At 41.4% G+C, this 18,535-nt stretch overlaps 1 protein-coding gene across 1 annotated transcript in view; it reads left to right on the top strand.

Annotated features, from left to right (window-relative positions):
* The window catches only part of LOC115106389 (glutamate receptor ionotropic, delta-1-like), a 159,072-nt gene extending 143,924 nt beyond the window's left edge, over positions 1–15,148 (top strand). Inside the window, exons 10-14 of the mRNA XM_029629070.2 lie at positions 2,927–3,122; positions 5,698–5,864; positions 8,566–8,806; positions 10,050–10,188; positions 12,704–15,148. Of these exons, the coding sequence (XP_029484930.2) occupies positions 2,927–3,122; positions 5,698–5,864; positions 8,566–8,806; positions 10,050–10,188; positions 12,704–13,110 (1,150 nt within the window). The 3' untranslated portion in view covers positions 13,111–15,148. The remainder of the gene's footprint in view (positions 1–2,926; positions 3,123–5,697; positions 5,865–8,565; positions 8,807–10,049; positions 10,189–12,703) is intronic.
* Positions 15,149–18,535: the final 3,387 nt, after the last annotated feature.

Below are 18,535 nucleotides of genomic sequence, written 5' to 3'. Positions count from 1 at the left end.
CTTCCCCACCTTTAATGCTAATGTTAAAACAATTTCCCTTTACTTCTCCTCTTCAATTACAGTGCCTTGCGAAAGTATTCGGCCCCCTTGAACTTTGCGACCTTTTGCCACATTTCAGGCTTCAAACATAAAGATATAAAACTGTATTTTTTGTGAAGAATCAACAACAAGTGGGACACAATCATGAAGTGGAACGACATTTATTGGATATTTCAAACTTTTTTAACAAATCAAAAACTGAAAAATTGGGCGTGCAAAATTATTCAGCCCCTTTACTTTCAGTGCAGCAAACTCTCTCCAGAAGTTCAGTGAGGATCTCTGAATGATCCAATGTTGACCTAAATGACTAATGATGATAAATACAATCCACCTGCGTGTAATCAAGTCTCCGTATAAATGCACCTGCACTGTGATAGTCTCAGAGGTCCGTTAAAAGCGCAGAGAGCATCACGAAGAACAAGGAACACACCAGGCAGGTCCGAGATACTGTTGTGAAGAAGTTTAAAGCCGGATTTGGATACAAAAAGATTTCCCAAGCTTTAAACATCCCAAGGAGCACTGTGCAAGCGATAATATTGAAATGGAAGGAGTATCAGACCACTGCAAATCTACCAAGAACTGGCCGTCCCTCTAAACTTTCAGCTCATACAAGGAGAAGACTGATCAGAGATGCAGCCAAGAGGCCCATGATCACTCTGGATGAACTGCAGAGATCTACAGCTGAGGTGGGAGACTCTGTCCATAGGACAACAATCAGTCGTATATTGCACAAATCTGGCCTATGGAAGAGTGGCAAGAAGAAAGCCATTTCTTAAAGATATCCATAAAAAGTGTAGTTTAAAGTTTGCCACAAGCCACCTGGGAGACACACCAAACATGTGGAAGAAGGTGCTCTGGTCAGATGAAACCAAAATTGAACTTTTTGGCAACAATGCAAAACGTTATGTTTGGTGTAAATGCAACACAGCTCATCACCCTGAACACACCATCCCCACTGTCAAACATGGTGGTGGCAGCATCATGGTTTGGGCCTGCTTTTCTTCAGCAGGGACAGGGAAGATGGTTAAAATTGATGGGAAGATGGATGGAGCCAAATACAGGACCATTCTGGAAGAAAACCTGATGGAGTCTGCAAAAGACCTGAGACTGGGACGGAGATTTGTCTTCCAACAAGACAATGATCCAAAACATAAAGCAAAATCTACAATGGAATGGTTAAAAAATAAACATATCCAGGTGTTAGAATGGCCAAGTCAAAGTCCAAACCTGAATCCAATCGAGAATCTGTGGAAAGAACTGAAAACTGCTGTTCACAAATGCTCTCCATCCAACCTCACTGAGCTCGAGCTGTTTTGCAAGGAGGAATGGGAAAAAATGTCAGTCTCTCGATGTGCAAAACTGATAGAGACATACCCCAAGCGACTTACAGCTGTAATCGCAGCAAAAGGTGGCGCTACAAAGTATTAACTTAAGGGGGCTGAATAATTTTGCACGCCCAATTTTTCAGTTTTTGACTTGTTAAAAAAGTTTGAAATATCCAATAAATGTCGTTCCACTTCATGATTGTGTCCCACTTGTTGTTGATTCTTCACAAAAAAATACAGTTTTATATCTTTATGTTTGAAGCCTGAAATGTGGCAAAAGGTCGCAAAGTTCAAGGTGGCCGAATACTTTCGCAAGGCACTGTATTTCCTGTGCTTCCTCTGGTGGTAACTAACTAATAAGCAAACAACTCATCAGCATCATTATTTCCTGTCTAGAGATGTACATAAAAAACTGTGCCCTTTTTCCCCCCTGGACTGTTTATACGTTATGACACAGCGAGTGTCTAAACAGAGCACTGCTATGTAACAGCTGGCCCACCTGCCAGTTTGGAGCTGTCTCACAGTGAGCATACATCTGACATCCATATAAGCCTATCCTCAATTTACACTGTTACAAAATAGATGTGTTGTCCCCCATGATAAAATCGGGGAGAGACTGTGGATCGGTCTCCATCTGTCTGTTTGTTTGTATTATAGTCATATGCGATATCTCAGACAGCACTGGCCCAATTTTGATGAAACTTGGGTGAATGATGTGTCTTGGTCAATGAGAAAGTATAACATTTGGATGAAGGAAATGTTCAAAAATGTTCTACTTGATAGTCATAATTTCCAGGACCACTCCAACATCAGATCTAATATACGTTTCAGAATGATTAGGTTATTACAAGTGTACTGACATAAATAGGACACGTGACATCCCGGCAACTTTCAGAAAAAACACTTTATATCGGAATTGTGCCTGTTGTTCATAAAGCGTATTTGCACACTCATTTATCTTGCCTCCTCCGACTGCCTTGCAGTCTAAGTACCATTATCTTTACCTAACATTCCACTCTTTGCTACTCTTTTTCATCGTCAAAGAGTCTTTGGCAAGTGATATGGAGTACAGGGAGTGGATTAGCTAAGAGACTGGTACCCAGGCTAACTGTCTTCCATTTTTTTAAGACATTTATTTTCATTGTTAGAGCGGCCACTTGAAGATCTGGTCAATATAATGTATAATCTGTGGTCACGCGATAACAGAAATGTGTAACATACATATCTCAATAGCCCAATGGGGGGGCACTCCATCATTCGTGAGGTATGCCATGTTTGCTATTGCCTTAAGTTAAGTTAACTCGTTTCTTTGAAATATGTCAATTCAGGAAATCAAGTTAAGTTGACAAAATCTACTATTACATAGGTAACATTTTGAGTAGAGTAACTAATCTTTCTAAATTGAACACCCATGTACAAATTACACGCATGTACAAATTACACCCATGTAAAAAGTACCCAAAGTACACTTAACAGTGTACTTTACTGTACACACAATATCTGTCTTGTTATACATTTGACTTGATGTATTTCTCTGTGTTCTTCCCTCTATGTCTCTACAGGACATTCCAGGACCTGTCCAGGCAGATGGACGTGTCCTACGGCACCGTGAGAGACTCAGCCGTCTACGACTACTTCAAGAACAAGGGCACCAACCCTCTGGAGCAGGACAGCACATTCGCAGAGCTGTGGAGGACCATCAGTAAGAACAACGGCCATGATTACTCTGTGTCCAGTCCCTCAGAGGGCATCCGCAAGGTAGGTTGACAAAGACAAGGCAGGTATATGCCAATACAGAGAGGATTCCTGAGTACAGGCTGGCAATCACTTTAGGTCGTTTTGCTTAGCTACTGTGGATTTTGACGAAAAGAGAAAACAGTATAATATTGTCGTTTCATTGTCATTTCACAGTATGGAGTCACACTGTTCTCGCTCAATACTGTGCCTGTAGTTCCACAATATTTCAAACCAATTACATAGGCAAATTCAACATTGTCTTTGACGATCTGTCAGTCTGGAAAAACTGCAAGTGCTGTTTTGTGACATTTGTACCAATTACACTGGTTAATCTCATAAACTGCCTGTAATAAATAGCTAAGGAAGAACAGCACTAGCACTTTGCGTACCCATATGCTGGGAAGGACTATGACATATGTCTTCGAATTCGGTCTGTGTTCACATTTGAATTAGCATTCTTGCATTGTCTTTTCTTTTCTCCAATGCAAGTCAATTTCAATTAGCTACCAGCAGCTATTCTGACAATGTAGAGGAGGGAAACAGAGGTGCTGTATAAAGACATTTAGTCTTTATACTGCAGAACAAAGTTTTTTTTTTTCTCAAACTCAGCCAACTGAGCCTTTTAGAAGCACGGCAGATGTATTTGTGTTTGTCAACAGACAATGTCTGCCTTTGTAGCAGTATGTTTCTGGGTCAGTCCATTGAGGACTCACAAAAGAAAAGAGTGCTGTAAGAGGTAGCGATTATGTGGAGACAACATCAAAACACACATCACCTTCTGTTTCTGAGTTAAAAGGTTTTTGTATCAAAAGCGCAAGTTAACAAATAGCCCAGTCTACAACGGGAATCAACCTAGAAAAGAAACCTATACAGTAAATGGATTGAAGTGCGTCTGTTTTACCAAGGTACTGCATATTCATTAGAGTCCTACACCTTCATGGAATTGGGATGTTCACAGTCGTTCCCACATAAAATACATTCGGAAAGTGTTAAGACCCCTTACCTTTTCCCAAATTGTTTTACATTACAGGCTTAGTCTAAAAATGTATTAAATAAATGTTTTTCCTCATCAATCTACACACAATAGCCCAAAATGACGAAGTGAAAACGGGTTTTTAGATTTTTGTTGCATATGTATTAAAGCAGAAATAATTAGTTTACATAATGTTTCAGACCTTTTGCCATGAGACTCAGATGCATCCAGTTTCCATTGATCATCCTTGAGATGTTTCTACAACTTCATTAGAGTCCACCTGTGTTAAATTCAAATGGCTGGACATGATTTGGAAAGGCACACACCTGTCTATATAATGTCCCACAGTTGACAGTGCATGTCAGAGCAAAAACCAAGCCATGAGGGCAAAGGAATTGTCCGTAGAGCTCTGATACAGGATTGTGTTGAGGCACAGATCTGGGGAAGGGTACCAAAACATTTCTACAGCATTGAAGGTTCCCAAGAACACAGTGGCCTCCATCATTCTTAAAAGAAGGAGTTTGGAAACACCAAGACTCTTCCTAGAGCTGGTCGACTGATCAAACTGTGCAATCAGGTGTGAAGGGCCTTGGTCAGGGAGGTGACCAAGAACCCGATGGTCACTCTGACAGAACTCCAGTTCCTCTGTGGAGATGGGAGAACCTTCCAGAAGGACAACCATCTCTATAGCACTCCAACAATAAGGCCTTTATGGTAGAATTAAGCCACTCCTCTGTAAAAGGCACATGACAGCCCGCTTGGAGTTTTCCAAAAGGCACCTGAAGACTCTCAAACCATAAGAAACCAGATGCTCTGGTCTGAAGAAATCAAGATTGAACTATTTGGCCTGAATGCCAAGACTCAAGTCTGAAAGAAACCTGGAACCATCCCTATGGTTAAGCCTGGTGGTGGCAGAATCATGTTGTGGGGATGTTTTTCAGTGGCAGGGACTGGGAGACTAGTCAGGATCAAGGAAAGATGAAGTACAGAGAGATCCTTGATGAAAACCTGCTCCAGAGCGCTCAGGACCTCAGACTGGGGTGAAGGTTCACCTTCCATCAGGACAACGACCCTAAGCACACAGCCAAGACAATGCAGAAGTGGCAGCTTCTCTGAATGTCCTTGAGTGGCCCAGCCAGAGCCAAGACTTGAACCCGATCGAACCCGAGCGAAGTTCCCCATCCAATGGGAGAAACTCCCCAAATACAGGTGTGCCAAGCCTGTAGCATCATACCCAAGAAGACTCATGGCTGGAATCGCTGCCAAATGTGCTTCAACAAAGTATTGAGTAAAGGGTCTGAATCAAATATTTCTGAGTTTTATATTTAATACATTTGCAAACAATTCTAAAAACCTGTTTTTTCTTTGTCATTATGGGGTATTGTGTGTAGATGGATGAGGGGAAAAAAAACAATTCAATTAATTTTTTAATAAACATAACAAAATGTGGAAAAAGTCAAGGGATCTGATTACCTTTCCGAAGGCACTGTATCGGCCTTCTCCAGACTTCACATTGACATTTATCATCCTTTAGGTTCTATCATGGAAAACAATGTTATTGTATAGGCAGCATGTATAGCATCTGGATCATTAGCAGGGTCATTGATTGTCATTCCTCTTCAGGCGAAGAAGGGCCCGTATGCCTTCCTGTGGGACATGGCTGTGGTGGAGTATGCCGCGCTGACGGACGATGACTGCACCATCACCGTCACAGGAAACAGCATGAGCAGCAAAGGCTACGGCATCGCCATGCAGCATGGGAGTCCCTACAGAGACCTCTTCTCCCAGAAGTGAGCAACGCCACCAACCTCATTATACACCATCTATATTGTAACGACCCTGGCGTTGATAGGCATTATTATTGCTCCCCCAAAGGATACTAGCTTTCTTAGAGCAGAGGTAACATGTCCAGTTTTGGAAAATCGATTCTGGCCTCGAAACCTCGTGCTACTCTCTCGTTTCATTACAATGTTTATGCATTAAGGATATACCAACGCTTTATCATCAGTTCTATTCAGTATCTTCTCCTCTTCACCTCTCCCTCTCCTTTCATCACCTCATCTCTTCCTTCCACCCCTTTTTGGAAATAAATAAGTCTTAAGTGCATATGGTTTAACGCACACCTACTTTGATTCCTAATTACTTTCTCTGCTTCATAAAAGTCATAAACATAATCACTGATGGTTGACAGCGCCTGAGGTAATTGAAGGCCGTAATTGGCTGAGAGGTCATTCGGTGGTTATACTCATCCATTTTAGGGGGAGTTTGATGAGGAAATGAAAGGCCCACTAAGACAATGTTTTTTTAAATTCACTTTGTAGTAAAAACACTAGTCAAAATGCTTTTAATAAAGGTTAGGACCCAGCTAGCACATAATGTTCTGAGAAACATATGCTTCTTAGAGCTTGGTTGTCCTATGGATATTCTGCATACAACCTTACTGCAACTTTATTGGAATGGTGCAGAATAGTTGCTTGGCTTTGCTTGGCTTTCTGTTGTCAGGACGTTTTAAAAATTGTTCAGTTTACCCATCAGGAAACGTATGGCTTTGTTCCCACAACCAAGGTTGAAACCAAAAACATACTTTCCAGCAACTTCCATGGAACTGAATGTGTTAGCTGGGGAGTTACTACAGTTCTGTCATTCACAGTTACTTAATGCATGATTTTAATGCCCTTCTAATGCTGTTTCCCCATGAAATGATATATTCCCAGATGTATACATTGCAGCACAGTTAGAATGTGGTCATATAATGCTATTCTTTTTTATTACTTCTCACTAAACCACCCTTGAGGAGCCACGTGATGTGTTTGATTTACAGAGTAGGGGATCACTGCAACTTATCCTTAAAGGAAAGTTGAACTTTTTTACTATAAGTCCGGGTTACAGTCATGAACACGTTTTATGTTCCAGCTGAGTTAGAGGAATTATTCAATATGAGTTAACATGATTCTGCTAATTATTTCCATGAAAATGGTTAATGATTCATATTTGAACGAAATACCTAGGCAATGTCTTCAGGTCTTAACAACATTTGAAAATCTTTGGTCTTTTAGTTGCACTTTTTTCTCCTTTGTATTATCCATTGCAAATTGATCCCATTGCGAAGATAACAGAAGCAGGCAGATTTTACATGCTGATTGTCTAAATCTCTCCATAATCACATGTAACTAATTAGGACTGTGTATTGGCCAAGGATATTGGCCAAGCATATCCCCAAAATGAATCCCAAAATCCCTGAGTCTTGACTACATTCCCACATATCTTGTATTGATTCTTCTCACGTTATAACTCTGTTGAACTCAGTGAAAATAAACCGTTTCTGTTGTTTGAGTGCTATCCCAACTTCACAACCAGACAGATCTGCCGTTCTAGTGACTAAAACGCTTAGGATAGGGACAATGATCCTTCTACAAAGCAGAACCAGTGTCAGCCAGCTAGTCATGCTTAGATCAGGTTTGATCTGGGGCTCATGGAAGCCACACATTTGATAAATCACCAGAGGTCAATGTGTTGGAACACTTAAATCCTCTCCAATCTTTACGAGGTGTTCAACATCAGGGCCCTTCGGAGTGCACACTTAGTATGCAGGGCCATAGCAGGGGAAGACCGGGGTCAGAGCTTAAGCAATGAGGTCCTTCCATGGAAGATCTCCTATAATGCTTATCCCCACTGAACTGGACACTGTCCCCCTGTCTCTACTCATAATGGCCTGGCTGAATATCCGCCTGGGACATCCTGGGCTAACAGAAATAGTGGTGGTGGTGGGATGGTAATGTGCTTTGAGGACAGCTGGGATGCTTAGCGGGTAATAACGGGCTGAACCAGGATGTCATCTCCTCTACAGAGACGGATTCATCTTACTTGCTACCGTCCCTTGTCCCATCATCATCATCATCCATTCTCCTCCCTCCATCCCTCCCTCAGCGCCCTCGTCCATCCATAACCTTACAAATTCGCCATGTGCTCCTTTTCATCTCAGAAATGACTGTTTGCCCACAGGGGCGGTACTCTGATAATGGTCTTTCCCTCCTCGCCACGGCTCCTTTTCTTTTAATTAAGCAGTTCTTCATTCTTGTTTTATTTTGGATTTAATTTGTGTCAGTGAAGGACTACAAAAGCTGACATTTAATGAAGTTTACTGTGGGGGTTTAATTCACTGCGCAAGCATAATTCAACAAATCACTAAAACACTGTGCTGTGGGAATGGTCACAAATTAATGCTTTAATCTGCAGAAGATACAGCAGGTCTATTTTTCATTGTTACTTTAGTGACATGATAGCATACAAATGGTAATTATAATGCAACTAGGGTCCCAGAGTCCTTATTCCTATAATCCTTTGTTTAGCAGCCTTCAAACTTAGTACAACAGCCTGTTTTCAGGAAAGCTTCCTCTGTTGTTGTACTAAGTTTGAAGGCTGTTACAGAAAGGATTTTAGAAATGAGGACTTTAGCACCCTCTTACACCCAGATATTTCCCCTCAATGCAGGATCCTGGAGCTGCAGGAGAAAGGAGACCTGGACATCCTGAAGCAGAAGTGGTGGCCTCGTATGGGCCGCTGCGACCTCAATAGCCATTCCAACGCCACGCCCGACGGGCGGTCCCTGAAACTACACAGCTTCGCAGGGGTTTTCTGCGTCCTGGCTGCAGGACTGCTGCTGGCCTGCCTGGTTGCTGGCCTGGAGATGTGGTGGAACAGCAACCGCTGCGGGCAAGAGCAGCCCAAAGAGGTGACCGAGCACAGAGCCCGGAGGACAGGGCAACAGGGGGAGGACACTACCGCACTCTACTTTAAGGATCTACAGTAGCTGCAGACCACCATTTAGTGGAGTTACTGAACACACAGTTGTAGATTGTGCTCAGATTGAAATACAATTTGGTCTCCCACTATCTATCACCTTCCCATTCTCTGAAACCAAATCCATCTGTTTTTGTATGGCATACGTACCTCACACAGCTCACAGATGAAGACAAATCCCCTTTATCATTTTCTTACTCTAATATTTCCATCTGGATTATTGGTATTTTTCAAAACTCTTTGAATTTGAACATATTTATTGATGTATGTTAATCACATCAATAAACCCTTTAGCTGCCTTCAGGATAACACATTTCTGAGAAGACGTCAGTATCGATTTTGTTTTAAGTTCCCCGTAAAATTAGTATTCCTGAACTAATCAAAACCCATTGATTACCAAGACAGCTTCCTTACCCTGAACTGTAAACACATTCACACTGCCTACCACAGAGAACACTTTTCATTGATTCTCGTTACACTTTCACCAGATAAGTGCCTGCTAAGCTGATTTACACTGATTACACCTTATGCATCAATGCCAGTTCACTTTAAGCCTTTCTTATGAGTTTAATCCACTCAAGTTACTGTGATGATGTCAACATGATGTATACCAACATAGAGATCTTATTAAATTACTATTCTAATTCTATGTCTATCAAGACCTCTCGCATGAGTGACTCTCCCGTGCATATAACATGAGACAAGTTAAGGTTTGACATGGATCTCTAAACTAAAGTTTGGGCAGAAACTGGACGCTTGCATGCGTCACCCCACAGCAATAAGAGCCACTGTATCTGTCCAACCCAGTCCATAATTAAGCAATAAGGCACGGGGGGGTGGTATTTGGCAAAGGTCCGTTCTTCCGCACGACGCAATGCAGAGTGCCTGGATACAGCCCTTAGCCATGGTATATTGGCCATATACCACAAACCCCCGAGGTGCCTTATTGCTATTGTAAACTGGTTACCAACGTAATTAGAACAGTAAAAATAATGTTTTGTCATACCCGTAGTATACGGTCTGATATACCATGGCTTTCATCCAATCAGCATTCAGGGCGCGAACCACCCAGTTTATAATCCCTAGTAATTCACTGTCTGACATCTTATTGCTATTATATGTCAATGTGGACATCCATCCGTTCTTATTCTTGACTGTTCTATGATCTCGTGCAGGTTACTAAGGATTACAGACTGGCAAGGGTTTCTGGTCCATTGACATATAATGAGATTACCACTGCTTCATCGGAAGGGAGGAAGGACATTTGGACAGAGAGAGAAAGAGACTGGGATGAAGCAGAAGCTATTGACACAGGTCAGAATAGAGCTCCTAAGATCTGATTTGTGCTGCTGCATTAAAGGGGCACTCTGCTCTGTTTGACTGGGCTTGGGGGGCCATATTGATCTAAAACTCCACAACACCATCTTTCCCATCATTGGCAATCCTCCTATTTTCTTATTCTGTTCCTTCTCCTTTTTTGGTTAGTTTTTTTCCGTAATGGTTGGATGCATGACGAGGGCCTCACCTAGAAACATTGTATGGGGAATAAGAGAAATTTAATTCAGTGACATTTTCTATGAACTACCTCATTATGACGCTTTATTGTGCCTTATACTATAGACAGTGCGTTATAACAGTTGTTATAAGCAGTGCAGGACTCGGATAACGGTCTTTGTAAATGCATACATATCTCTAAATGTGTTCGTAAAGTTTGACGCAGTTGGTGTATAGAATGGGTTACAGATACAGAGATCAGCCACAATACCACAATACAGGACCTACGGAGGACATTTGGAAAACAGCTTACTCAAGCCTAGATAAGTAATTCAAACAATGTCAGGCTCACCATGGATGGATAGATTGGTTTTATAGTTTTGTTATAAGAGTTGTTTCTGCATTACCAAAGCTTTCACACCGTAGAGCATGGTGTTATTTCCTCTCAATTTAAATCAACACACTCTTATTAAAACCCCGGTGCGGTGGTTTCATTTGAGGCAGCTATTTGTTTAGGCGTGCCGCCAATGCAGCGAGATTATAAACATATTTTAATGAGGAGCCAGTCTGCTAAAACAATAGCCTTGGCTGAGATGTTTTAATTAGCTTTGGGAGTTTTTTATGATACTGGATTGATACTGCCGTAAATGAATTCCTATAATCGACGTCTCTGTTGATAAAGTATTCAGAACAAATCATATCAAGATACATATTTGTACATTCCGGGAAGGTTCAAACTGATGTGGGAAACACTGTTGTTGTCTGGAATCTAATGTGTCAAGATGGATTAAATGGTTTAGTAATGTTTAGGATCTCCTCTAGAAGACTTTGTTTTCTATTTTTAGTTGGGAGGCTGTGGTTGAATGTGCTTCTGACAGGCAGTTGGTATTGACAAGAGGAAGAGGAGTCGATGCGCTGTAGAATCACAGTGGCGTTTAGTTACGCTGTTTGACGCAACACTGATCTCATCGAAAGTTTGTGTCTTAAATGATTCAACTCCAACACATACAGTCTGGCAGTATGAGAGGAGTAAATGTTTTTTTAAAGTATTTCTGCATCTATGTTGCCAAACAACATCCATTATAATTGCATAGTATTTCCAGTGCATTAGGTTAGTCTCCAAAATTGCATGTAGGCTTGTTCCTAATCTCCAATATCACATAAAGATGATTGAAATATAGGACTTCTTCGTTTCCCAGTGGGCAATATAATCAAATATTTTTTCATGTGTAGATCATGCAGTAGATGAGCATAGAATAAGTCATCACCCATCATCGTAGATTCACATTTCTGATTATGTCATCATTCCAAAACATGTATTATTTTCATTGGTTGCGCTTGTCCTCCATATGTAGAAGCTTAACCTCTGCAATGTATTGTGTTGTATATGTGCTGCACATAGGGATCAACGTGGATGTTGTCTTCATATTCAGTAATTGAACTAATATAATCGTCTTGTCAGACCACTACTGGAGCCAAGCTGCACCTGCCGACAAAGTAGCCTAATGTAGCCACCAAGTGCAAGGATTCTTCTCCTGATTGACTAGTGATTCCTGCTACCATAAACCTTCTTGTCTTCTATCTAGATGTGCCGATGTAACATATTTTGTCAGCAAATAATATATACTTATTTGTTTAAAGAACACTGTAGAAGCCCATGTATACATGTTTGGGCAACTTAATGGGACACCAATATATTACCTCAACTTTGCAACAATATACTGTAGCGTCAGAAATTAGTTGTACATGTATGACCATCTCAATAAGGCACTGAATATAATACTTCAATTTGACATTGTACTATATTTCCTGTAGCATCAGCAATGCGTTGTTCCTTTATAACCGTCTTCATGTGGCATGTAATATGTTACATTGCACTTACCGTAGCCTCAGAAATGCCTCATATCCTTAGGTTACTTTTCCTGTCCACAAATGCTTGAGTGGGTTCACAGCAGCCTAAGGTTGCATGGAAACCTAGAAAAGTCAGTAGAGGTCAGGATATGGTTAGGCTCCAGTATTGGTGTCGTCTGTCAAAGATTTGACACCCCTTACTAAACATCAAACTGTCTATGTCCACTGGCCAAGTTTGATTTCAAGGTGCACATTCTATACAACTGTAATTGAGTCACCTCAATTCCAATTGGGCACTTACAACGAACATTACCCGACAAGCATGTTGAGTGAAACAATCAAAGAGGCTTGGGAAACAAACCACCTCAAAAAAACTAAGGAAGGGAGAGTGGAAGTAAATGTTAGGAGCTGGTGAAAAGCCTGTGGAACAGCCCATCTCAGCCTCTGTGTCTCTCCCTCCCCGTCTCTCTCTCTCACCCTCTAGGACAAGGAGGTGAATCTGGAACAGGTGCATCGGCGTATGAACAGTCTTATGGACGAGGACATGGCGCACAAGCAGATCCCCGGCCCGTCTATCGAGATCTCTGCGCTGGACATCGGCAGCATGCAGCCCAGCCAGCAGCTGGAGTCTGTGCGGGACTACCCGGGCACGGGCCTGTCTGTGAGCGCCTATCTCCCAGGGGAGGGTCATGGGGGGGGCCTGGGTCGGACACTAGCTCAGGGCCCTGGCAGCACCCTCCCCCACCACCCCCTCAGCAGCTCCACCATCCCCTCCATTCAGTGCAAACACAGAGCTCCCAACGGGGGGCTGTTCCGACAGAGTCCCGCCAAGACGCCCATGCCAATGTCATATCAGGGAGTTCCCGGAGGACCCATCCCAGAAGCCATTGAGTCCACCCACAGTACATCCATCTAATGGTGCCATCTCAATGTCACATGTCCTTCCCCTCACCTGATATTCTGGGGGATTGTTGAAAAATATATGAAGAAAAAAAATATGAAAAGTCTACAAATGAGAAAAATAAGAGATTTTTATTACCTGTTGAACAACCAACGTCGTCGAAAGAACAGAAAATTTTACTTGTATATATTTGTAAATACTGAGAGAACGAAGTGAAGTAAAAGTGTATTTTGAATATTCTCAATTTTTGAAGTTGAGTTACAAATAAAAAAAACAAGATAAAAAAATGTTATTAAAAAAACGACTGTTTGAATGGCTTTGTAAATTTTGTTCTATATGAATAATGACGCAAATTCATTGTGATTGTTTTCTAAGTGCCGAAATAAAAGATGTCTCTCCACAGTTCATTCTTAGATGGCCATGCACCATAGAGACATAATGTAGAACACCAACTGTTATGTACCACTGTAACAACAACCATATCTATAGAGCAGTATCAGAGGAGAATAGTCCCAATAGAGGGATTCATTTTGTTTGTAAGGCATATACATTTTTCAAGGTGTTTTTGTTTTCCTACTTTAAAGTCTTACAGAATCATTGATAAAGACTGGAACTGAAGTAATTGTCTCTTATGAGTTCTACATGTTTTTGAAATGGAAGGTATTTCATAGAGCTCAATTTCAGCCCTATGTTGTCAAAGACATAGGGAGATTTAGTGTCAGTCAGCTCCCAACACCAAACAAAGCTGGTACTAAAGGGTGTCGTGTACAGCGTAACATCAGTCAAACGTCTCACATTGCTAAGGCCAGACCTTAGAGTTAGGCTTACGTTAGGAGAATGTTCAAAGGAAATGTCTTGACTGAATCATGTCCCTGACGATGTATACCATATGTTTCCTTAGTTGTGTGGGAGGGATGTTAAAAACAGAAAAAAATGTTATTTTTAACAACAAAAAAAGCTAATTCGAAAAATATGTGTTCATTTTTTACTGAAGGATTTATTGTTGAAAAGTTGTATACAGTTTGTCTCCTTTCAGAGTAGTTAAGTCATTTCAACTGCAGATGGAGAAAAGTAGATATATAATATTGTAATGTCTCATGTTTATAATTTGTAATGGAGTAATTATCACCAAGGTAGATGGAAGATAAAGGAGTGATATAAAAATTCAAAACTATTACAGTGTAATAGCAGTACAGGTGACATATCCTACTGTCTAAATGCTGATGGAACTCTGTTCATAAAATTAACAGAATTTCCCCATCGATTAACCTGTGCACATTGCAGGGCAGCAGTTCATATTACATTTACAACTAAGGATGAACTGCGAAACTTTACCAAGACTTTCGTAAGTGCAATTAAAATGCAAGTATGTCCTGCAGTATATTTTCTGTTTATGTCCTTTAGCCTATCATACTGAAGAACTCATTGCCAGGAAGTGAGATAGTGAATGTCAGTGGTTACTGTTCATATGCACAACACATTGTGTACCAGGAATACTGATAGCTGATCTATACACATATCAATAAAAAGGTTTGTCCTCACCTCTTGGAAAATGTGACAAATCACCCCTCAGAGCCATTGAAGGAAAGCAAAGAACGAGAAAGAAGTGATGTCATGAGAATAAACCGAAATATCATCCCGCAAAAGTGTTTCGTGTCACCCGTGTTCCCGCTCTTGGTTTTCAAACAAAATTGGAGAGGTTGTAAGCCTGTATATGTTGTACAAGTAGATACTAATGTGAACCAAAGTGATCTCATTTTACACTGTGTTCTGCATACAACCTGTGCCAATGATCCGCTAACAGTGACGAAAGGGAAGTTCCACACTACTGTAAGGGTTGAGAGTGTTTCACTGCCTTACTGTGTACCCTCGTTACTGTATCAATGCCAACGCCACAAGATTCAAGAAAAAAATAAGAAAAAAAGCTATCATATCATCCAGTCTGTAACAGTACATCAACGGAGACTCATTTAATTTATGAATATGCTGCTTGGAGTTTCTTAATCTTTAATAAAGAAATTTGGTTTACGTATGTTTGTTTCTTCGAGTCATAGGGCATGTGACAATAGATAGCACACACGATACTATACATTTGTTATAGAAACTGTTGGTCCTATATTCATTTCTTTTTAAACATTTTGAAAACATTAGCACTTCAGTTGGATCTTTTGCAAACCATTTCCAGTGCTAACAACCGATACCATAGAAGTCCCATCTGCCTTGCTTGATTTGCTTGACAATAATGCTCTCAGTACGATACAACTTAAAAAATCATCCCTTTGAGGTGATGCTCCAGAAGATAGTTGAGCATTGTCCAACCGACAAGTACAGTATCTCTTCACCACCACAGGGCCTTTACTTAAACCTGTACATCTCAACAGGCTGCATGTTATTAATAGACGCCACCCCAGTGACATCGGATTGTTCCAGAGATAAAACGCAGTGATGTCATAAGAGCTGGGGAGGTCGACGTTGGCATGCAGTGTGTGTACTGTAGGCTTGGAGAGATGACATGTCCTTACATTTTCAATGTATCGTGTACAATACTGGAATAAGGCACTGTATAGAGTCTTGCTAATTATAAATAGTGTGAGAGAAGATACTGTGCTTCCTTCTCTTAAATGCTTTCTATAAGCTCAGCCATTAGCTTATTCTATTATCAAATGGTCACAATAGAGGACATTTCACCCACCTCCTTACCCAATCGATAATTCATTTTAGATTGCATTGTGTACCGTGGTTCACTTTCTGTCGGTATACACACTATTGGTACCTACCCCTTTCAGCAGGTGTGAGGAAGGTGTTTAATCACATGGCCAAGCCTGCCGTCCGCTGACACGACCCAAGTACCAATGTTGGAATACTTCCTGTATACTCTGAGTGTACTAAACATTAGGAACACCTTCTTAATATTGACCTGCCCCCACTTCTGCCCTCATAACAGCCTCAATTCATCAGGGCATGGACTCTACAAGGTGTTGAAAGCATTCCACAGGGATGCTGGTCCATGTTGACTCCAATTCTTCCCACAGTTGATTCAAGTTGGTTGGATGTCCTTTGGGTTGGGGACCATTCTTGATACACACGGGAAACTGTTGAGCATGGAGAAACCCAGCCGTGTTGCAGTTCTTGACACAATCAAATCAGTGCGCCTGACACCTACTACCATACCTCGTTTAAAGGCACTTCACATTCACCCTCTGAATGGCACACATACACAATCCATGTCTCAATTTTCTCAAGGCTTAAAAATCCTTCTTTAACCCGTCTCCTCCCCTTAATCTACACCGATTGAAGTGAATTTAACAAGTGACATCAATAAGGGATCATAGCTTTCACCTGGATTCACCTGGTAAATCTATGTCATGGAAAGAGCAGATGTTCATAATGTTTTGTACACAGTGTATATACATCTCTCCCTCTCTCCCTCTCTCCCCCTCTCTCCCTCTCTCCCTCTCCAATTTCCTGCTCTGTCAATTAGGGCCGATTTAAGCAGGAGGTGCAGGATGCCAGCCGTCCTCTGTGTTTAATCTCAACCATTTAACATCTCCCCGACTGGTAGCTCAGACCTCTCCAAATAAACATCAGGAAAGGAAAAAAAGAAAACAACACATCACATTTGATCACTACCTGTTTAGTAGATTTCCCTCAAGAAATGTCTAATCATTTAGATTTGAGTCATGTCCATGTTCTTACCTTCACAGGTGAACATGCTCTGAAAAATCTACAGCCTTTTCAGAGGCTGATTTCGCAGGGGTCACAGCTATCTGTAAATGAGGGCATGGCTGACAGCGGTGTCACAACCTTAGTAATAGTGGGTGAGAATGGGAGTTTTATTTAACATTTATTTATCTATGAAGTCCTGTTGAGGTTGGAAGACCTTTTATTGACAAGGGAGACCTTTCCATAAATATATCATTCACTCTGATTGTGGCACCAGCTTTTTCTTTATTCAGTATTTAAAGGTTGTCGACACTGACTTTCATAATTCAAAACACTGGGGGTTGTATTCATCTGTTCCTTGGGAAAGTGGTGTACAGCCCTAACCCGTTGGGCATTACTTGACCAAAGTATATGTAATACCAGTGTTCTAAGCTACAGTGTACATATGGCTTTAGTGCTTGTTACCCTTAAACATCTTCACATTTGGACACATTAGTAGTGGTATTTGACAGATTCACCTGCAGCCTCTGGCTCAGAGTTTATTGTAGACGATGTACCTCGTAAATTATTATTTTTTTAAATGTAAATTCATCTCTCCCTAGCAGAGTTGTGAGGAAGTGTTATGGGTCATTACATGACAGCTGACTGGGGGAGACATTAGATTTGACACCCACCTGGAGAAGGGATATTAGTGGGTGCGGAAATTCAGCGATACAGTGATTGAAATTTAAAGGCAATGTTCCCGCGTTAGTGGAGACGGCATTCACGGTAAAAGCTGCATATGTTGGCTCAATAGGAACCTTAAAAACGATTTAGTGGTACAGACTGAATAGAGCTCTAACTTGACTTTGGCAGAAATAGTTGACAACCAAAATGTGATATTTCTTGCAAGACTGTATTATCTTCAGTCTCAACACTATGTATTCTTTTAGGTCCCTTTATTTACTATCACATCTTGTCATCTTCATAAAACAATGAATGCAGGGTTATTTTTTGGAGCCAAACTCCTTCCCCTGTCCTATAGAGGCTGGTAAGGACAGAGGACAGAGGCTGGGCTGTTCTGTCTGATATGAAAGCAGTGGTTAGTGTGAGTCTGAAGATAGAGGCACAGCACAGCCTGACACAGGGGTTTGACGCCGGGAGGAGAAAAGGACAGGAGAGGGGAGGAGGAGATGAAGAAAGCGCAAGTAGCAGCAGCACATCCACACCCTCCTCCTTTCACTAAGTTTAAACAAAAGAATCCCCTGAGTCAGTCAGTCAGCCAGACAGACCACCAATTTGAGTCACAGTCCACTGTCTCCACAGCAGGGCTGCTGGAGTGACCAAAAACACACAGAAAATATTGCTGCCTCACAAACCCGGCTTCACACACATCATATGGACGGTTTTAAATTGGAGTGTCCCCTCTGCGATTAGATGGAGGCAGACTGGCAGTCACCCAACTGGGAGGCTTCTGAGGAAGGGTTTCTCTTCCTGCGGCTCCTGCAACCTGACTAAACCTCGCCCCTTCTCCCTACATTCTTAGAAAAACAGGTGCTATCGAGAACATACAATGATTTTTTGGCTATCCCAATAGGATAACCATTTGAAGAACCCTTTCTGGTTCCAGGTAGAACTCTTTCGGTTCCAGGTAGAACCATTTTGGGTTCCATGAAGAACCCTTTCCCAAAAGGGTTCTACCTGGAAATAAAAAGGGTTATTCTATGAGGACAGCTGAAGAACCTTTTTTTCTAAGAGTGTCGCAGACTGATG

Source organism: Oncorhynchus nerka, linkage group LG23 (assembly GCF_034236695.1).
Source record: "Oncorhynchus nerka isolate Pitt River linkage group LG23, Oner_Uvic_2.0, whole genome shotgun sequence".
NCBI lineage: Eukaryota > Metazoa > Chordata > Actinopteri > Salmoniformes > Salmonidae > Oncorhynchus > Oncorhynchus nerka.
The sequence above is the reverse complement of the archived record's forward strand: the minus strand, read 5'-3'. Positions and strand labels throughout refer to the sequence as shown.